At 38.7% G+C, this 22931-nt stretch overlaps 1 protein-coding gene across 11 annotated transcripts in view; it reads right to left on the reverse strand.

Annotated features, from left to right (window-relative positions):
* Positions 1-22931, reverse strand: part of SULF1 (sulfatase 1) — a 169001-nt gene that overhangs the window by 19436 nt on the left and 126634 nt on the right. For all 11 annotated transcript variants that reach the window (XM_043539517.1, XM_037892462.2, XM_037892460.2 and 8 more), the window contains 8 exons: positions 11912-12128; positions 6398-6644; positions 4468-4564; positions 4284-4378; positions 3721-3786; positions 3036-3208; positions 269-411; positions 52-175 (listed from right to left, as the gene is read on the reverse strand). In XM_043539517.1, coding sequence (XP_043395452.1) covers positions 52-175; positions 269-411; positions 3036-3208; positions 3721-3786; positions 4284-4378; positions 4468-4564; positions 6398-6644; positions 11912-12128 — 1162 coding nt within the window. The remainder of the gene's footprint in view (positions 1-51; positions 176-268; positions 412-3035; positions 3209-3720; positions 3787-4283; positions 4379-4467; positions 4565-6397; positions 6645-11911; positions 12129-22931) is intronic.

Genomic DNA, 22931 nt, shown 5'->3' on the forward strand with positions numbered 1-22931 from the left:
TAATAAAAACATACATGAATAGTGCCTTCTTTCAGACTTTTTCTTTTTTACCTGTTTCAAGTCCCTTAGGTCGTGGATTGCACTGCTTGTAACCTTGACAACTTCTCAATTCCATTAGCTGTATATGTAATTGATTCAAAATGCCTCTTTCCACTGTGTGTACTGTATTTGTCAGCTAGGCATCAGAAAAAAAGAAATATTTGTTAACAAGAGTGCAAACATACAGAATATTAGTGCTGAAGTGTTTGTAACACAGAAATGGGATTACCTGATAGGGATCAGTGTTCATATCAAAATATTCCAAGAATCCAGTTGCAAACTCACAGAAGAGAAAATTGTGTGTCTCATTAATTGTTCGCAAACACCAGTAGGTGTTGTTGTTTGAACTTGTGCAAGCACAGAAAGACCCCACTGTAATTGGGAGAAAACAATTAACTTTAGATATAAAATAATAAACATTGCTTTTCTGTTAGTAAAACTTGTATTGATTTTAATCGTTTTACTTTATTTTTCTGAAAAGTTCTTTAGTTTTAAGAATAAACCATTAGGTTCTATTCAGAAACACAAAAACTTCCTAAATTATTTAAATACAAAAACATATATGAAAATACATATACGTTTTAAATGACAGGAGACATGAAATCCTGTGGATAACAGGCCAAATTCTGCCCCAACGGACATATGATGTAAATCTGACTGCTCTGGGGTGAATTGGATGTAAGGGTTTAAAAAAAAGTTCTTGTCCTCAGTTGCTCATGCAGAATGAGATTCAGTGGAGTTGCTTAGTATAAAAGTCAGGGTAAAATTTGCACTGATGTTCTAAAAGTAACCATAACCTCATGGAATATATAGGATGTACGTTTCATGGAAAATTCCACCCACATGGTGCTATTCTGCCCTCCTCTAGAAGCTAGTGAGAGCTGTCTGTATGTTGTCAGTGTTGTGGCTTGAGCTCCATTTGTTAGGGAGTATACATGATGAGAGGGAGAGGTAATGTGGCAGGCAGGAGAGAAGGAGGTACATTATGGAGACTGAAGAGAGGGGAGGAAATGGAAATGTGAAGATGGGTTTGGATTGTACCTAGAAGCTGGCACGGGATTTGCAGTGTGGCATTGGAGGAAGGGATTTGGAAGAGTTGCTGGGGGCCACTATGAAGCAAGAGGAGCAGAGTAACAGAGCTGGAGGGCAGAAAGGAAAGAGACAGGACTAGCAAGCAGGAGTGAAGTGGCTCTAGTAGGAAGAATGAAGCCCTGGAGGAGCAGTAATGGAGGTGATGTGTACCATCGAGGAAACCCCAAGGAAGAAGCTGGTATGGGCCATCAAAAGGTTTTCAGCATCACTGACACACAGCCCTCTGAGGTGAGTGGAACCAGCACACAAATATGATGGTGTAGCAGAATGAGAGGGATAAATCGTATTATACTTAATAGCATAACTACTAACTTAAAATATTCTATATGTGCAATGTCTGAGTTAAGTTTACGATGATAATGTTAATGTTTATCTTTTCCTGATTTCGGAGTGTTTAAAATCAAAACCTTAAAATTAGCATTAACTAACTTTTGTATTCAGTTTCCCTGCTTTTTATGTTTGTTTGATTTTGTTTGTTTTTGTCTCTGAGGAAAAGATATGAAAAAGATCAATCAATTACTTTGGGTTAAAACCAGAAGTCATTACTCAATTTATGCTAAATTCTTACCCCATCAAAACTCTCAGTGCAGCTTTGTATTACAAATGTGCAAAATATCACTACAAATGTAAAACCCAATTTTTATATTTCCACAGTTTGCAATATTTTTCTTTAGCAAACTGGTCTGAAGACTAAGGGCAGAATGTTAGCATCAATGCAACTACGACAATTTCTACCATCTGGGTATCTGTCCCTAGGTCTCAGTGAGGTCTAGCCACCTGACAATTTTCAGCTTCTATAGAACAGCTATTCCTAAGTTATACATGTCAAAAAAACACCTAAAAATTGTGGAAAAGAATTATTGGATTCTGATTAAACTTTCAAGAAAAAATGAACAAATACACAATCCCCTTTGTACTGTGATCAAACCTTGAAACTTTCAGCCCCCAAAGCAGAGTTTTTCAGACAGTTACACACAACTGAAAACAATGGTTTATAATGGAAGTCCTGTAGATTCCTTAAATGTAATGTTTGATATAGTACTAGCCTAGATAAAAATTATATGGACTATCAATAAATTCTCTTCCTTCAAGTCAGGAGATGACCCCTAAAGGCCAAGGAAAAAATCCTCCTTCTTCCCGCCAAATTTTGGCATAACATTAACTAATGTGAAGATTATGATAGTTTTTGGGTCTCCCCTTGTTCACAGAGCCATGATACCAGATTTTTATGTTTTTGTCTCATTGAGTCTGATAATTCTTATGCTCTCAATGAACTAAACACTAAATTCAGCTGATTAAATTCTGTCCTGATTGACGCTCCATGTAACTCCTATTCAAATCAACAGGGTTGCATGGGTGTAAATGACAGCTAAATCTGAGCCACTGTATTCATCCTCACTCTACTTCACCCTGTTAAAATGAAGTAGTCATTTACCAGAATTTTACAAGCATTATTATATGGGTAGGTGGGAAAATAAATGTGCATATAAACAGGAAATAATGGAACTTTTTTTTCTCTTTTCAGGATCATAAAACAGCATAATTAGAAGTCCTCTGAAATATTTAGACATCTGGGTCTACAAGAAGAGGAACAAAACCAAATAGATGGTAATAAAAAAGCACAGGAACATGTCTTTTTTGTGTTTTGTGTTTTTGTGTTTCTACAATCTTAATTGAGGCCTCTAGGTATTTATATTGCAGTATAAATAAATAATAACTACAAGTGAAGTTCTTCATTAATTTCTTTACACAGCAATTACTTCTTTGTGTGCATTTTGTGTCATGAACGTAAGTGCCTGCTTTCCAAAATAACGCCCTCGTTGACTGTCCTATCTGGAAATTATCACATGAGACAGGAGAATGAACCTCATTAAAGTCTGCACGTGGAGGTAAGAAATACTCACAGTTCCAGAACGGTGCGGTCTGCCAGTGGTTATTATCATGGGTAAAACACGTAAGTCCAGGAAGACTGCATTCATCTCCTTTCTTCTGGCGTCTTTTCCCCTTTCTTTCCTTCTTTCTCCTGCGGGTCTCTGTGAATAGCTGAAGTTTGCTGTCCACCTCCTGTGCTGCTTCTCTGTTCAGAGGGGAAGCAATTTGTAGTTCATATAGACTAATTTCTATTTGTTTGAAAAGGGCTTTAACAATTATGTTTATTTGAGTTTTTAAAAGGCTGAATGCTTGAAACTATGTACCAGATAGGGAGCCTAATTAAGGGTGGTCTTTCTCTCCTCCCCCCACCCCATCTCTCTTAATATTGTGAGAAGATGCTCTCATCACAAGTAAATTGGATAGATGCTGTATCAAGTACAGGAAGTAAAGGACCCAACTAAAGGTTATCAAGTCAGTCAGTCCCCAGAATGATTCATTTCATCCATTTCAGTGGGATTTGTGCCACTGTTTTTAATTTCCCACTGCCCGTCCTGAACTTCTGAGGGTTCAAGTTGGGCAGCCAGTCAAAAGTTGCCAGCTTCTGGTACCCCAGACAACAGCCGTTTTGGACTATGGCTCATTGTTGATATTTCACAGTTACTAAAAAGCAAAATAAAACAATGCCCAGCTGATGGCAAAGGGAAAAACGACACTTACTTGAATGGATGAAGATGGCTCTTCAGTTTCTCTCGGGCCTTCACCCCTTTCTCTTTGTTATAATAGCTACAGATAATATTAAAAACGTCAGCTTTTCATGACTGGATAAAACTTAATTCATTTTCTGCAGTCAAAGCAAAACAGAAGTACACCATCTGTTTTATGTTCTCACTTAAAATAGATACTATTATTGTTTTAGTTGAATGTACAGTCTGTTTTATTTCACTAGCAGAAATGACTTATATGAGCACATACTATATCAACATTATTAATAGAGATGGGTCAAAATATATAACCAGAATCCAAACACACCTAATGCTAAAATACAGATCTGGATCTTAATTCATTCATGATGGCTCCTACTTGTAGAATGGGTTAAAGCAAAATCCTGGATCCAAATTTTGAGGAATTTAGGCTCTGGATCCAAACTCTGCAGCTTGAATCCATATCTGGATATTAAACTTACAGTAGCCAATGTTAAATCTTTCCCACTGTATAAAAGCTCATGAGTTCAGTAAAGTAAATCAGTAAGGAAAACAGTGCTTCAGGTGAATTTTTCTTACCTCTTTTTGCTACAATCACAGTCATCAGGTTTTCTTCTTTTTAGGTGTCCTCTCACTTCCCTTAAATTCTTAATTTTATCTTGGAGAGCTTCAATCTGCAAAGCACATTTATATGCAGAGTTACACTGTGATGACATCAGAGTTTAGAATCTTTATTAAGAATAGATTTTGAAATCCCTCTAACCTCCTTATCAATGTAGGCCTTGTGGTCCTTCCAGGCTCTGGATGATTGGTAGAGTTCCCTCTCACAGTGAATGGTGTCATTTGGAAGAATAAAACACCTATAGATGCATTTAACAGGACAGCGGAGAGAGATCAATAGCGTTCCTTGTGCCTATTCGCCTCTTCCCCCTTCTTCCAAAGTCTCTTCCTGTCCTCTCCTCCCTATAAAGTTTTCCAGTTGTACTCTGCCCTCTGATAAGTAATAAAATAGACCAGTGGTGGCCAAACGTACTGACCCTCTGAGTCACAGACTACAGTCTTCAGAAGTTTAAGAGCTGGGCACACCTGCCAGGGCTTGGAGTTTCTGCCTGGTGGCAGGGTAGTGGAGCTAAGGGATAAACCCCAAGCCCTGGCAGGTGCATCCCAGGAGGCTGAAGTCCCTAGACCCCCCTCTCCATGATGGGCATAAGCCCCTAGCTCTACCACCCCGCCGTAGGGCAGAAACCCCGAGCTCCCCATCCCGCAGTCTGGTAGGTGGGGAATGGGAGGGGTGGTTGGGGGGGGGGAGGTCCACGAGCGCACTTTAACTGTAAAAGAGCTGCATGTGGCTCAGGTGCCATGATTTGGCTGCCCCTGATTTAGACTCAACAACGGCAGCCAGGGATGTGTGTTGGTTTAGTAGTCCCAAATAATTGCCTCCATCTGTTTTCTCTCCAACATGGAGAAAACTCCTTCTTGGCATGGACTCTGTGCCTGCTATGTTAAGATGCAACACCATTAACATGCTGGGGATTCTCAGTCCAATCAGAAACAAAACCAAAGTATAAAACTCCATCAAATTCTTAATCTCCCTTTAAGCAGAATTGCCATTGCTTGTACAGCCACCAGCTGCAGAGAGGTAGGTTTTTTCCTCACGATCTCGGCACACTACCATGAATCCCCATCTATGAGCACACAATTGGTAAGAATGGGACATGATTGTCCAAAGTAATGAATTAATGCCTCATCAATTTGCTGTGATACAGAATATCTGCATACTGTTTTCCCAAAGTTTCCCTTACTGACATTCTCACACAACTTCCTTAACTGTGTATTTCTGAGACTCTAGGGACACACCCTTCACCTGCCCTGCTTCAATTTGATTTCCTTATGCCTCTGCTTCAGAAGAAAATGGAAAGTCATAGACCCATAGGAGTCAGAGATGGAAAAGGTGTTCAGAGTCTCCTACTCCAACCCCTGTCATTGAAAGTGAGCTGTCAATTATAGAGCTGGTTGGAAATTTTCTGATAAAACAGTCTTTCATTGGAAAGTGTTAATTTGTTTAACCCAAAACTGTTTGTGGAAAAGAGTCAGTTCTGATGAATCTCCAGATTTGAAAAACTTTTGAAAAAATGTTTCGTTTTCTGGGTTGGAAATGTTAGTTAATTTATAGTAAAAAGGTTAAAAAATATAGACGGTCAAAATTGAAATGAACTATTATGAAATTATCTAAATGAAATGTTGATTGACCTGGTCCTTTTTTTTGGATTATTGGTTTGCAAAATTTTTTGAGATGTTCACTTTTTGTTCTGATTTGAGATGGGAAATTTTTTAAAATCTCAAAAACTCTTGCAGGAGGGGAAAACTATTTGCTGTCCATCTCTACTCAGTTGTACATAGGTTTAATTTGCTTTATTTGAGTCTCTGGTGCCAAGTCTGTACATTAATACACACAGCTAGGAAAGTTGGAATCGCTAGGCCCAATTCTGCCCTCACTTACAAAGGTACAACTCATCCCATTGGCTTGACCTGTGTAGGAGAGGGCAAAATTATAAAATCATTCTTTTATTATATTATTGTGTTGTGTTATATAAACTGTAAAATACTGAAAAACACAAAGAAAAGGATAAAGAAGAAAATGCAAAATGTGGAAGAAATTTTACTTTAAGAAAAACAATATAAAGCATTCATACTTGTGTGTCACTCTGACAGAATCAGGTTGGCCAACAGCATTGGTGCCATCAGCTATCATTTCTTCTTCTTCACCATCATCACTATCTTCTGAATCCTCCTCATTTTCAGTGTCATGGCGCTTACTAATACTTTTGGAGTGTGACACTTGTAGTTCCTCCTCCTCCAGGTTTATGTCAAATATTTCACCTTCAAATTCCACAGACAAGGACCGAGTCTGGCGAGTATGAACAAATCGTGGTTTGTATTCTGCAACAGGAGAGGAAAACATATTCATGCTTATAGATATACAAAAATGGATTTCATAAACAGGCAGCAAATTTCAAAGGGCAAGAAGGATGGACTTGTAACAAAGCACAAACTTGGAGATCTCAGATCTATTTATGGCTTTGCAAAGACTTCCTTGACGATCTTTGGCAAATTAAGGTCCAAATTTGAAGAAGTGGCCTCTTACTTTGGGTGCTGTAATTTTTATGTATTCAACTTTATACAACCAGGGCCTGATTTTCAGACATGTTGAGAAACCAAATCTTCAACTGAAATCAATGGGAACTGTGGGAGCTCAGTACTTCTGAGAATCAGGGTGCAGGGGGTCCAAAATAACTTGTTTAAGAGATGGTGGCACTTTTTCCTTTCAAAGTTAGACAGTAAAAGGACAAGATTCAGTTATGTAGCTGAGATGGCTTTTCCAGGTATAAGCATGTCATGGCACTCTGATATTTTGCTGCATTGCAGAGCTAGAAATGACAAGATTCTCCCACTCTCATGGGGATCCGGCACTCATTTCTACCCCTGGAAGGGCCTGAGACTCTGGACTTAGAAATGTCACAACTTTAAACATAGAAATATATAGAAATACAGAAGTTTTTATGGGTTGCTGCAAGTACCATGAGGTGGACTCATGGTAACTAAGACACTTGGCTTTAAAGATGGAGACATTAAAAAAACCCTCCCAAATAACATGTTAAATACCTTCTAAAACATTGTTAAGGTATTTTTGTTTGGTTAGTTTTTTACTGTTAGACACGTGGCATACATGGAATACATGATGGTATAAAAATTTATTTGAACTGACCTTGGATGACCTCCACAACTCACTTTTTTCCCCATTTGTGAGCAATGTAGCTATCCCAAACTCATGTTGATAAAACCTATGTGTTACATCACACCATGCTGCATTCCACCCCTGGCCTCCCCAAACCCACCCAACCACACCCACACCGAGCAATGTATTAATTCATACATGAGTAAGTTTGTAAGATCAATGGGATGGGGGAAATTTTTCCTGTAAATTTCAGAAGTGCTGAGCACACTGCTATTACTCAATAGATAACAACACATTTGAAATGGTAGAAAGAGACACCATCTTTTGTAACAAAACTCTAATGGCATTTAATTATACATATGTTAAAAGTCCAGTGCTAGTGTGTTGTTGTATGGGGAGATTTTGGCAAACATTATGGGATGAGATGGAATAGGTAAAGTATTTCAACACTCAAAATCCATGTCTGATCTGCAACACTATATGTAAAATTACTATTGTCATTAACAGTTCTCATTTAACTTGTAGTATAACATAGGATGAAATGATTCCTGGAGAGTTCTGAAAAGGTATGGAGTGACAGATACTGCAGATCATATCACAAGCTTTCTGCTAGTTTCTCTGAGACAACGACATGAAACCTCTCTGTAAGAATCTTTTGGAAGCATTGATAGTGCGCCTCATTTAAAATTTTTTTCAAATGACATAATCCTCACCTAAACTATTTCAGTGGATACCTTTTTTAGAGCTGTCAGCTCTAAAAAGGTGTCCTACTAAGTCAGTGAAGATGTCCACCTTTCAGAAGAGAAAACCAATTATGAAGTCTCTCTGATGTAAAAACCTATAGTCTAGAGTGAAGGAATAGGCAAAGATTTGCACGGTGAACTGAAACAAACCCTTGCAAGACTACAAACTCCTCCAATGATCTTTATTAATCAAATGACTGATATACAGTTTGGAAATATTCCAATCTTAACAGTAGGAAATCTGAAAAACTGGGGCCTGAGCTGCCCTTACACTGTGCCCCACAATCACCAGGCCCTTCAGACTGTATGCAGCTTGGATGGAACTCAGAGGGGATTTGAAGCAAGAGGTTAGGCTGGGACAGGGGGATGAAGAGGTGCTCCTTTCTGTCGTGCCAGAGCCTGCTCTGCTCACAGATTTCCATACCGATAGCTGGGTGGGAAGTAATAAAGCTCACGGCTCAATACTTCCACTGCGTCCACTTCATGGCTGTTACTGAGCGGCCAATGGCAGCACAGCTCCTGATGGAAGGGGCCCCAGCAGAATAGAAGCAATCTCTGCAGTACAGCTCCTAGCTTGGCTGTCTCTTTAGAAAGGCTCCTGGTTCTCAGAAATCAGAAATGGCACGGACTTCAAAACCTGTGCCTTTCTGACTCCCTACACCCCAAGTCCTCCCAACAGAGGGTGACTGAAGGGAACTTCACAAATTGGATCTCAGAAAGATTTTGCCCCGACCTGGCCCCTCCCAGGTGTTTTTTCTGTGGGAAGATGTGAGGTAGCCTCAGGTCTGAATTGAAAATAATCACAGTTCTAGTCTCTTGCCAGCTTTGTTTATTAGTGAAAAAAGATGGGATGAAGTGAAAAATGAGGCAAGATAATTTTCATGCATAGGAAGACAACCTATAAGCTGCAGGAAACGACTGCAACAATTATTGCTCTAGAGATAGCCTGGAAAGACAAGGATTTGTATTGTAACAAATCCATGGCCTTCTAGGGCTTCACAGCTGTCACTATGGCCAGTTGTAACTTTACTTTGATAGTGGGGACAGAACTTGGATCTTGCTGCTGCAAAAACAGAGTTTTCCAGGAGACGCTCCAGTAGCTGATTGCTTATGACGTACCGATGATGCTGATTCTAGCCAGCAAGAGTCAATTCTAATGGAGTTCATTGGAGTATAACATTATTAAACACAAGAAACTATATTAATGCAACACTTAGGTTGAACAATTAGAGACCCCAAAGTCAGGAAATGCCTAAGTTATGGCTGAATGCACAACTGTAACTTCTGTCCTCTGAAGAATGTTACAGGCTTTAATGATATCATCACAGGCTATACCTGAAATAATACAATATAGTATCATAATTTTTTCTGCAACATCATATATACGTGCAGCCTCTTGTAATTTTTGTAAAATTTTTGTATGCTTACACAAAATTTCATGTAAATTCCATAACCCACAATGCTGTCTAGACCCGGTGGAATACAGTCTGTCCTTGACTCAGGCTACCTGAACCCAGCTGCTCTTGGCAAGAGTGTTAGAATAGAAAACACACCAAACATGAGAAGATGGAAAATGCTGATCTCAGTGAAGAAACAGAATATATATTTTCATTAAGCCCTTTACATGGCTTTTGTAAAGGGAAATCATATCTCACCAATTTATTTGAACTCTATGAGGGGGTCAACAAACATGTAGACAAGGGTGATCCAGTAGAGATAGTGTACTTGGACTTTCAGAAAGTTTTTAACAAGTTTTCACCAAAGGCTCTTAAGCAAACTAAACACTGATAGGATAAGAAGGAAGGTCCTCCCATGGATCAGTAACTTGTTAAAAGACAGGAAACAAAGGGTAGGAACAAATGGTCAGTTTTCAAAATGGAGAGAGGAAATAGCGGTGTCCCCTGGGGATCTGCACTTGGACCAGTGTTCAACATTTTCATAAATGATCTGGAAAAAAGGGTAAACAATGAGGTGGCAAAGTTTGCAGATGATACAAAATGACTCAAAATAGTTAAATCCAAAGCTGATTGAGAAGAGTTACAAAGGGATCTCACAAAACCGGGTGACGGGGCAACAAAATGATTGATGAATTCAGTGTTGATGAATGTAAAATAGTGCATATGGAAAACATAATCCCAACTATACATACAAAATGATGGGATTTTAAAGTTTTAAATTAACTGTTACTGCTAAAGAAAGAGATCTTGGAGTCATTGTGGATAGTTCTCTGAAAACATCCACTCAATGTGCAGTAGCAGTCCAAAAAGCTTTTGGATGTTAGGCACCATTAGGAAAGGGATAGATAATAAGACAATAAATATCATAATGCCACTGTATCAATTCATGGTACACCCACACCTGGAATACTGCAAGCAGTTCTGGTCACCCCATCTTAAAAAAGATATATTAGAATTGAAAAAGGTACAGAGAAGGGCAAAAAAAATATGATTAAGGGTATGGAACAGCTTCTGTATGAGGAGAGATTAAAAAGACGGGGACATTTCAGCTTAGACAAGAGTTGACTGAGGGGGGGGGATATGATAGAGGTTATAAAATCATGAATGGTGTGGAGAAAGTGAATAAGGAAGTGTTATTTATTCCTTCACATAACACAAGAACCAGTGGTCTCCCAATGAAATTAATAGACAGGAGGTTCAAAACAAACAAAAGCAAGTACTTCTTCACACAACACACATACGATGAAGTGAGCTGTAGCTCAAGAAAGCTTATGCTCAAATAAATTTGTTAGTTTCTAAGGTGCCACAAGTACTTCTTTTCTTTTTACACAGCACAAGGTCGCTCTGTGGAACTTGTTGCTGGGGGTGTTGTGAAGGCCAAAATATATTCAAGAAAGAATTAGGTAAGTTCATGGAGGATAGGTTCATCAATGGCTATCAGCCATGATGGTCAGAGATGCAACTCCATGCTCCAGGTGTTCCTAAGCCTCTGACTGCCAGATACTGGGACTGGATGACAGGGACCACTTAATAATTGCCCTCTTCTGTTCATGTCCTTTGAAGCATCTGGCATTTACCATTGTTGGAAGACAGGGTATGGGGCTATATGGACCATTGGTCTGACTCAGTATTGTCACTCTTATATTCTAATATTAATTGACACCCACTTTTCAAAGTAGTTATGTTTTCTCAGTGCTTAACACAGAAAATTAAGCACTGGTATTTTAAAACTTGATGGCAGTTTCCCTTTACATCACACTCCACTAGAGGGCACTAGATTCTAACTCATTACGTTACAAGCAGGCTGTTTTACTGGCACTTAAAAACTTCAGATGAGTAGGCTTTCACTTTGACAGCAATCAGAATGCTTTAATGTTTGAGATGCAAAAAAACAAAAAAAATCTACTGCAAATATCCGAACATGTTAACTGAATATTAGTGATGAAAGAAAATGCTTGCTCAGGCTACTATGCCTGTAATAATTACCTAGATTCTGTAATTTACTCTGCAGGTTTTATCTCCAACCCATACAATAGGTGGCACCAAAACATCATCATTGCTACAAACTGGCCTAAATAACATTTCTTATCGTGATAACAGATTCTGGTAGCTTTGATTTTTTTTTAAAGCAGTAATTACTCAAGTACCGACTGCAAATTACATGTGCATTCATCATATATCCAGGTGAAAACAACTCCTTGCTGGTAAAACACCGCTCAATTAACCCAATGCCCCCTTTCCTGAGTATCTAAGAGTTCTGAGATCACCTACTTTGGGCACTGGGGTTTCTCATGAACTGTCTTTGATTTTTTCTCTGGGTCCTGCTGGTTCGGTAATCAGCATCTGCACAGATGCATTCTTTGTCTTTATTGCTGTATCCCTGGGAGTGTATGCTTCGTGTTCTCTTTCTGATCGCGAACATGTCGCTGGATCCCTTACACTTGTGAATTCGAAGCTTGCCAGAAGAATCCTCAATGCACTGCCACTTCTGTGAGAGGAAAAATAAAGATGATTTCCCAATGCAATTCCAAGCTCTGTCTATTTCGGATTCTTTTTGTAGCACATAACAGGCAATGAATGCCTTTGAAGGCTAAACAATTCTATAAATGAAGATTTGAGGAGGAAAACATTGTAAGGATTAAGTTCACTCACATTCGTCTCAAAACATTCTATCGTCCTAGGCAAACATGAATTTGAATGAAATCATTGGAAATCTGCATTAAAAAAATACAACCCAGCCAAAAAAGATATATAAATCAAGGGAATCTAGACTAAACACATCCTTGAAAAGGGCAAGTAAAAAGCGTTAGTTTACTCAGCCACAGAGTACAGCTCTAAGGGCTGTTTTCACCAATCCTCCCTCCCCTCTTTTTTCTTTGAAAATACAAACTTTGTTTCTTTGTTCTGTGACTTGGAATTTCTAACATGAATCAGGAAAAAAATGTAGATGAGAGAGAAAGACTGAGATCAGGTCAATTAGAGGATTCTATGAAAAAGGGACAAATTCTGATTTGATTTATGTCAGTGCATGAAACTATTAACTCACTCCCTTAACAGAGGCCAGTGTCGAGACCTGCATCCTTTAGTGTATCCACTCAAAATCCTGCAGCCACAGGACACAAACATTGCTGTCTCCACATGTTTTATGTACAAGGACAGAGGAAACAGCAAGTGTATTACACCCCCAGTCATGCTCTAATAGACTATGCCAAAAATGTGCAGAATAAGTCATATACAGCCTAATGGAGAAGGGAGGGGAAGACCCTTCAGGGTAGACAGAGTGTGACCATGGACATTCTCATCTGGATGCCTCTCACTTGCTGTTTATACCAGCCTTGAGGGGAAAGCAATTTGGTCTGGAAGGGAATTGCTGAGGCCAGCTTTGTACATGTTGCGAGTATCGTAGTGAGGAAGAAGGAATTAGAGAAAGCAGAACTCCTTCCAGCTGGTCTGCACAATGTCTGTTTGGTTCTAGTGCCAACAGCCGTGAATCCAAGTGGAAGATTCCACCTGGATTTTTGCACAGGGTTCCACTGGTTTCTCATTTGGATATTAGAAAGCAGTTGGGCTTTTACTTCCTTTACATACCATTATCAGTCTTAAAATGCCATACTCGAGAAAGATATTTAAAACTCTTAGCCCACTTCTTTTAGGAGACACACAATTACACTGCCACAGGTTGCTTTATTTTAATCATCTTACCTTGGTAAATTTTTATCATGTACCATTTGCTTAAAACTGTGGCCAAGGGACTGAGAGCTGCCCTGCTATGGGCTGGCAGTGCTCTGGACACAGTCAATGGAAAAGTGAATTTATGGAAACAATCTATATCAATATAATCCCCTTTATGTCAATATAACTGAATCTACACTAGGGTCTTGCACTGATTTAGCGATATCTGTTTCTAAATCAGTGTGTAGGCAGGCCCTTCAGTCAAAATGTTCACAAGCTTTAGTACCTCACGTTAAATACCTAAATGCATAGTTAGGTACAGAAATAAAATTGGCCTGATTTTCAGGGCGGCTGAACATCTTAGGCATCTTAAAAACAACAAAACAAAACAGACCTCTTCAGTTAGGTGCTTTGATAGGAATTTAATTCAGTGTTTGAAAATTGTGGCCTTAATACATCTCTATCAGAAAGAAGGGGACAATACTTTGAGGACTGATTAGCAGAATCTTACATAGAGCTTCCAACATGATGTTATGAGTACTACTAATACATACTCTTGAATCTTGAATTTTGGGGGAGAGGGATAGCTCAGTGGTTTGAGTATTGGCCTACTAAACCCAGGGTTGTGAGTTCAATCTTTGAGGGGGCCATTTAGGGCTCTGGGGCAGAAATTGGGGATTGGTCCTGCTTTGAGCAGAGGGTTGGACTAGATGACCTCCTGAGGTCCCTTCCAACCCTGATATTCTATGATTCTAAATACACTGCATTAACATTAAAGTTATTTTCTGATTGTTTTGTAATGCCCGGACTTCTCCGCCAACAGTGGTCCTTCATGTCTTTCTAAGAGTCCTGAGGATTCCCTCAGAATGATGTATTCTTACTGGGAACTATCCTTCTGGCAAAATGAGAGTAGATGCAGTTCCTCCTGGAATCCTTCAGCCCCACGCCCACAGCAGAGCCACACAAGCTTCTTCCTTCCATCAAATAACGGTTGCTCCGCTCGTTTCTGAGGTGTTCCCACGGTGGTTGAAGGATGAAGGAAACAGCCTGAATGTTAAACTTGAACACCTGACTAGTATCCTATTGTGCCATTGCTGCTGTGGTCAGGACACAACTAAAACAACTCCTGAAGTGAACTCCATGTATGCCCCCAGGAAAACAACAGCCCTACAGTTTACAGCAATGCAGAAGAGAAAAAAGACATTAAGTCAAATATTCTTTAATACCCTACATATAACCATAGCCAACTTTGCTAATAAAAGCTCAATGCCTGAAGTCGCCTGCAGCTTAGTTTAATAACCGCAGCACATCTTTGTTCACTTATGTTTTCAAATACTGATTATGAATCACAGCACTGTGACAGCTCACTCCAGCTTTATGAGATGCGCTAAAGATCCTACGTCCAATAAGAAAATCATCTCTTCTATATATTTACTTTACTTTGACCGATCCAGTTACAGTAAGTTATATCTGAAAGAGAAAAAGCCTGTATGTATTTGCTTGTCTTCTAAAACGTTACAATTGTATGGACACTTTCACATAAATCCCTACTGAGAGGGGCTTACAAGAGCCATCATCATTTGCATTTACCTCTCAAGGTTTACTTCTAAATGGTTCCTACAATAGTAGAAGAGTGTGGCCATCATTATAGATATTTATAGGATTGCACCAGAGGAGTTATTGTATCTATTAGATATAAACACACATTTAAAAACAAAGCTCTATTTTTAATACTATTTACACATGTAGTACTCTTTAAAAATTCTGAGTAATTATTTTTTCCCCCTAAGATCAAATATAGCAGTAGCTGTAATTCTTACTTCCTCCACTGGAGGTTGATTCAATGCTCTGGTAAGTCTTTTCCACCTCTTAATAGGATCTAATTTTTTTTTAAACTGTCTATGCATGGATTTAATCGATAAATACTCTTGGATGAAATATGTATGAAACGTATTTCACAGCTTCCCTTGAATGGTTTTGTTCATTAAAAGGGTATCTAAGTGTGAAATAGTTTAGAATTCTACAATGGAATTTTCTTATTATCAGTGATCCCAAATCCAAGACAGAATAGTTATGAACTGACCATATGTTATAGTCTAGAATACTATAATGATCTCTTCTGGTCTTAAGATCTATACAATGCATGAATGAGCAGAAGAAGAAAGCTATGATCAATGTATTTTCCCTCAGTCCTCTATCTTTCCCCCAAATGAACACCAAGATGTCCTTTACCCTGGCTTCACAACCTCAAGCTAAGTCTCTGGATCCCCAATCTCTCCATCAAGGTTACATCAAAGACAAAATGTAGGCACGTGCACAAATGAAACATTCATTTGATAACCTTAAAGTTGTATATGTTTTCTTATTTTTTCATGTTTATTTCCTTCTCTCTTTCTCATTCTTTTAATTTAATACTTTTCTATTCCCACTTACAGCTTTCTTTTCTCTTCCTCAACTACAGTTCTCTACCTTTTTTCATTCCCTTTTCCCTTCCTGTGTCTCACTTCATTTATTCCTCATCTCACTTACTTTCTCTGATTTCTTTCCTACTTTCACACATCTTTACTCCTTTCATGTTTTCCCCCTGCCCTTCAGCTTAACCACTGAAGCGAATGCAGAGGAGAAAGTGATATTCAGCACCATCCCACTATGGATGGAGTCCTGAGACTTCATGGAGTATTTAAACATCTTCAGATACATCAATTTCAAGGGAGCAATGGCAATTTACATCAGCTGGGAAACTGGCCCATACTCTCTACATGGAGCTGAGATGCTTTGGTCTACAACCATGGATTGTTGGCCTCTGCAGAGCTATCTCCTTCACATGGCTGGAAGATGCAATGGCAACTTAGAGAAGGAAGAGATAATAAAAGAACTGAATTTTGCTAATAAGTGGCAGTCACTTGGCTCTGCTGAGGAGCTGAAATTCAGCTGCATGACAACAGATGCACATGCCTCAATGAGATCGCTGGTGCTGGCGTTACAGTTAAAGAGCAATAAAAAAACTGAGCACTAAATCTTGTCCTCAGATGACTTCACTAGCAGTTATGAGTTTGCATTTGAGGGCAAAATTTGTCCCTGATTGGGTAAATTGAAAGGCATAGGGGACCAGATGCCCTAACTAAAAAGCGGCTCTGAGTACATGATCCTTTAACTTTATATTAGTGTTGGCCTAGTTCCAATCTTAACTTACACCCTCTGTTAACAAGACAGACAACTGTGAATGAATTAACAACAGTGTTTGTGCCTGGTCTTTGAATTTCCAAATTCTTATTGGTTTGTACCACAACCTCAACATTAAGTTATATGTCTTTATTCAATATACTTCAGGCACAAAATATATATAGACACTCAGGCTGAGTCACTGTGGTTTAGTGCACAATAAATAGCCCACTTAAGAAGTATTTAAAATGAACATTGTTTACCTAATAGACTGTGACAGCTCCAAGGGAGTTGCTGCAGCCTATCACATAGGGAGGAAATTAGACAATTTGTGAAAGGTGTCTTAGCAGTAGGCATGCTCAGAGTTTTATGAAAGGTAATTACTGCACATTTGCACTAGACACTTTAATGTTAAATATATAGACAAGTTTTATAACCAAGCTATAAACCCCTAAAAACAGGCAACCAGAACTATAACACAGCTACACTGCATTTACAGGTGCTGTCCAATTTCTGTAATGTTCCCTTGAATAAGCAACTTTGAATATTGCTTTTCAGGCTGGAGGTATTCAAGAAAAAGCAAGTAAGGGGGGAAAAGAGTGCAGCTGAAAGCAACTTTAAGATCACACTCCCTTCACCTTCCTGTTATACAAGGATGATTTAGTATTGATGACGATTAATATAAAATGATATGGGTAGAAATATTGTAGTGAACGGTAGCTGTGTACCCCTTTTCTCTGCTGGACAGAATCAGAAGTGGTTGTGTCTCACAGGTGCTATAGTACTAATAGCTAAGGGAGGTTTTATTTTAGCTCAAGTGGTGACAGATTGTGCTACTGGTGTAGGAAGATCTGAGCTCCATTTCAGCTTTCACCAGGAAGTTTCAAGTGGTAACGGTGTGCAGCGTACTGCCAACTGTACTGTACTTAGCTGGCAATAATATATAGTATATAATATATAAGCCACATTTTAGTCTGCTGAACTGAACTAGAACACTGAAAAATCAGGGTCAGCAGATATGATAAATCCTTAGGGGTAGGGCCTACCTCTTCCTATGAATTTCCATAATGGAAACAGGGGGCTCTGATCTTCACTGAGGTGTCTGGGCACGACTGGTATATAAATATTAATTTGCATTGTGATGTTTTACCACGATACAAATATTGCACACAAGGAGAAAGTGGGTGCAGCTCTCCCCAAGATGGCCTCTGTCAATAGAATACAGGGAAGACAAATTTGGGATTGCCAAATCTTACGGACAAACCTTCCCAGGTTCCTACATTCCTAGTTAGGATGGTACCACTGTTAGACACTAACTTATCAAGTTAAAATTCACCTGGTTGCCTATTATAGATCATATAGTAAATCACATCACTCACGGTTCTGAAGCCCACTGACTCAGGAACATTGATATACAGTAATCTATAATACTAATGTTGCAAATTTCTTCTGTTGATCTGTATCACACCTTCAGTGTTCATAATGGTGTGGAAATTCACTTATTTTGTATTTCTTAAATATTATTTATTGTAGGCTAAAAAGAAATCAACAGATTATTTTAAATAATTTTTAAACTTGTTTTTTATCTTACATTTACAAATAATCTCTAAGAAATTAGTGTCAGATCTGTTCTTTTATTAAAAATATTTTCCCTCCATCATACATGTACGACCGGATTTATTATTGTAGGGTTGCTCACAAGCGCTAGGCTACAGGCCCTGATATTTTTATTTACTTTGATGGGGGGCAGAAGTATTGAAGCAGTGAATTGAAGGAAAAAAACCCAACCCTACAGAAATAACATTTGCAAACAGTATGATTCACAGAAGACTTAGGGACATTTAAAATTGCATAATAAAAATGATCCCCTATTTATCACTGCAAAGTATGCAAGAAATGCATGGAAGGTATTGTTCAAAAAGTTGAACCTCAACCCATTTTTTACCACCAAAAAAGGTAACCATTTGTTCCCAAAATTAGCTTCCAAAATATAGAGTTAAAGAATAGATATTTTAGGGTCAGGCTGGATAGATGAGGAAATCATATTTATTTGCCAATTTTTCCATTAAGGATATTTACTTTCCCACTGACAGTTTAAAGATTACTTTAATTTGGAAGAAAGTCAATAGTGGAAGCATATGCACTTAGGTCGCATGTTGAGTCTGTTAATGGACACCAAACAACATACATAACCTAAGTAACCACCTCTACTGGATCTTCTACATATCCTTGCCAGCACTTAAGACTCAACATCATCAGTACAGATTCTTCTCTGATCTTCTATCAAATGTGTGCTGAATAACCTAAAAGGAATGCTTCAAGTTCAGGCTTAAAGTCAAATCCACCCACAGATGCACCCGAATAGCACCCACTGCCATGCAGAGATAGAATTTGCCCATTAAGTTACAATAGCAATACCAATAATAATGATATTCCGCATGGGTCAAAGGATTCTTAAGACTTAAAGCCACGCTGGGGTCAAAAACATCCAACAGAAGGTTGAATTTAGACCACAGTGTATTGGACATGCAAGAGTCCTTGGAAAGAAGAAGGACCACAATTGCTGGAACTATGGAAAAAGTGTAAAGCTAAATTCATGCATAATCTATGGTTTTTTGCCCTAGAATATATAAATCCTGAATTGATATGGTAAATAGAATAAATGATTCAGAAAGGTGACATTCATTCTGACATCGTGGTTTTAGGGGTTTCTGATAAACTGCATAGCATAAATAAAACAGAGATACAGTTTCTTTGAAACTGAAGCTGAGAAGGGTGATATTACTGAAATGAAAGTATTCCCTGACATGGACAAAAATAAATGTATGCACTAAATTAGAGGGAATTATAAATGTGGAAAAACTGCATTCTGTTTAAATGAAAAGCTACATATCTATTGTTAAAATATGCTATTTTTTCATGATTTGAAGGAGTATCTCTAATGATAAATTTCAGAGTAGCAGCCGTGTTAGTCTGTATCTGCAAAAAGAAAAGGAGGACTTGTGGCACCTTAGAGACTAACAAATTTATTTGAGCATAAGCTTTCGTGAGCTACAGCTCACTTCATTGGATGTATGATGCATTCATCCGATGAAGTGAGCTGTAACTCACGAAAGCTTATGCTCAAATAAATTTGTTAGTCTCTAAGGTGCCACAAGTCCTCCTTTTCTTTTTTCTAATGATAAAGTTTTCCTTATCATCACTTTTGGTTGGCATGTTATATACAGGATGGTGTTTCAACAAGGGAGGGACAATTCCTGATGATTCTTAGGAATCACTGGGTGACTCATCTGCATCTCTGTTTCTGTCAGCTAGGTGGGATTCTGGGTACCAAGACAGTTGGGTGAAGGAGCAGGGACAGGCTGGAGTAAGGAACAGATGGAAGAGCACCCACAAGGTCCAGTTCAGCAAAGCACTTATGTATGTGCTTAACTTTAGGTTTATTTGTAGCCCCATTGAAGGCAACACGATTGCTCAGATGCTTAAAGTCAAGCATGTGCTTAAGTGCATGGCTGAATTGGGATCCCAAAAAGGGTGGCAATGAGGAGCAGGTGGAGAAGCAGTGCTGGGCTGATGTGGTTGTAGTGGCAGGAGGAAGCCACCACATACCAAGACCAGTGGTTACCATTTTAGATAGCCACTAATCTGAAACCTGACTTGTGTAAGGATGAATCAGGGAAATACCCCTGGATTTGTGTACAAATCAGAGCCAGACTGGGTATTCATCCTGTCCCTAATTTTAACCCTGTAATTGCCAGTAACAGATTTGTATTTGTTTATATATAACTATATTATATAGTTGGAAGAGATTTATATTCGTTGTTGCATCCGACGAAGTGGGTATTCAGCCACAAAATCTTATGCTCCGATATGTCTGTTAGTCTATAAGGTGCCACAGGACTCTTTGCCGCTTTTACAGATCCAAACTAACACGGCTGCCCTTCTGAGATTTATATTTGTATCTCTCTTTTGAACAAAAAGAAAGTAAAGCAACATTGACAAAATAAGATGATTACGTGGTAAACCAAACTGGCAACAGTTACTGTATCTATTTTTAGGAACTTCTTTCAAAATTTTTTTTTTAGAGCAGACAGAACATGGATCATTTATTTGAAGAATGACAAGCCAAGACAGCAGGCACTATTCATCATCAATGCCTTATTATTGCTGGAATTGTTGGGAAGTTACATTGAAATCTATAGGTTGAGTGAGTGATGTTACTATGCTGTATTATAATTTTAGCTGAGTTTTAGTGGGTGCCTGGGATCTGGCCGTCAATTTCTGGCTAGCCATCTGACACTTCTATTGAGCTCTTACCGGCTTATGTGTTTTTATTCATACTCTGCAGCTGGCCATAAAGTTGACCTTTACAAATGTATGGTCTGAGGGATATTTATTTTATGAGAACATAGATACTTGAGCCAAACCAGACTACACCTAACAAGCTACATTCTAATTTCCTCTACAATATTATCTGTAGGTTGATTGATGGCAGGAGTCCTCTTAGCATTACAAACAGACAAGCTTTTGATTTGATATCGATATGATAACATGAAGCAAAATAAAATGAAATTCTGTCATTTGAAAGCCTAATGTAAAAGTATACATGAGATATACATAAAATGCATGTACAGACTACATAAAATGCTCTTTGGTTTAAGGCCAGAAAAGTTTTACAAACTTACTACAAAATTCATGTCTGTATTCAGTGGCATCTCTCTAGTGACGATCAGTGAACACTTGTATGACTATAAAAATGTTCTAGCTTACCCTAACTTAATTTCATTATACAGGCCTTAAGACCATTTTTTAAAATGGAACCAAACCTGCAATATTACTTTAGGGCAGTTCCAAACTATAAATACTCAAGAGAAAATACAACATTTTGCATCTCCCAGTGTCAGGTGTGTAATAAAGGAACACAGTCAATGCTGGTGAGTTATGGCTAGGGCTATGATTTTGTCACAGAGGTCACGGAAGTCACAGAATCCGTGACTTCCAGAGACCTCCATGACTTGAGCTGCACTGCGGGCGGTGGGGGGACCCTACAGCTCCAAGCCAGGCCCCCCTGGGTGGTGTGGGGACCCTGCAGCTCCCCATTTTGTCATACATATTTTTAGTAAAAGTCACGGACAGGTCACAGGCTCCCATGAATTTTTCTTTATTGCCTGTGACCTGTTCATGACTTTTACTAAAAATATGGGTGACAAAAACTTAGCCTTACTTATGACATTATACCTACTAGCTTGGTTTTAGTTCATGAGCATACATGTGATGCAAACACATGCGTACAGTTGCACCATCTTCTCCATTCCGTCAGCTGGCTCAGTTCATTTTAACTGGCATCAGAGTGCCACCTTACAAGTGCAGGATTCTTGCAAGATTCAATCCTCTGCTGTCCACAAGACCAGAGCTGGAAGGTAGTGTGTTGCAGATGGTAGAAGATGTAGGCCCATAAAATAAACAAGCCCAGTGCCGAATTTGATGTTGTTGGGTCCCCCAGCTCAGGAGTTGGAACTTAAACATTGAACTTCACAATCCTCACTTTGGAGAGGTTGAATTTTTTTATGTCAGGAGGAGATTTAAATATAAAACTGTATCTCTGTGAAATTTTAGACTTGGAGGGTACATGTTTAATAGTGGATTGGATTCTGAATTTCACAGTGGATTTGATAGTGCAGTGGAGATAGGTGTGACATCAGGTAATGGTATCCTGGTGGACAATTTAAATCCCATGGGTCAAATCAGCTCTTGGGGTAAAATTTATTGGTGAAATGCCGTAAGTTACAAGGGAGACAGAATGAAGTGTAAGTGATGCAGTATTTAAACATGTACTCATTTGCTATTTGGTTGGTGTCCAAAGGAAGACGATGGGAAGACCCTATTAATTGATTTCAGTTGAAATTACATAGGTGGATCTGAGGGCAGAATAGATGCTGTGGGGTTAAAATAAAGTTAATCTAGGGAGAGATTTGTTCAGGCAACAGTTAACCTTCAGTTTGATATTGATGATGTAAGGTTTTCTTTTAAATATACAATTGTAATATTTTAATATTCTGTCATACATTTGTACTGTTATTGCACTACATATCTATGGCTGAAAGTAAATTTTTAATGCACAAAGGTATGTATCAGATATTTCCAATTTTAAAACACAAACACCAATGGATGGTGTTTTATATATAAATACTCCCTCCTTAATTACTGGAGCTAGCAAACAGAAGCAGCAAACGGGAATTCTGAAAGGGAGCTGAAGAAAGAGAGACTACATGACCCTTAGGTTGAGTTTGAAGTCTGTTGGCTTGTTTATTGTATGCTTGCCTGATTAAAGTTTATAGTGTGCTCTGTTCTGGGGGCTGTGTGATGACCAAGCAGGCTGGTAGGCGAGGCAGAGAGCTTACTAATGAGGCTATAGCCTGCTCTCTACTGATCCTTGATCCCTTCAGGATCCCTCAAT

The sequence above is a fragment of the Chelonia mydas genome, chromosome 2 (genome assembly GCF_015237465.2).
Source record: "Chelonia mydas isolate rCheMyd1 chromosome 2, rCheMyd1.pri.v2, whole genome shotgun sequence".
In the NCBI taxonomy this organism is placed as follows: Eukaryota; Metazoa; Chordata; order Testudines; family Cheloniidae; genus Chelonia; species Chelonia mydas.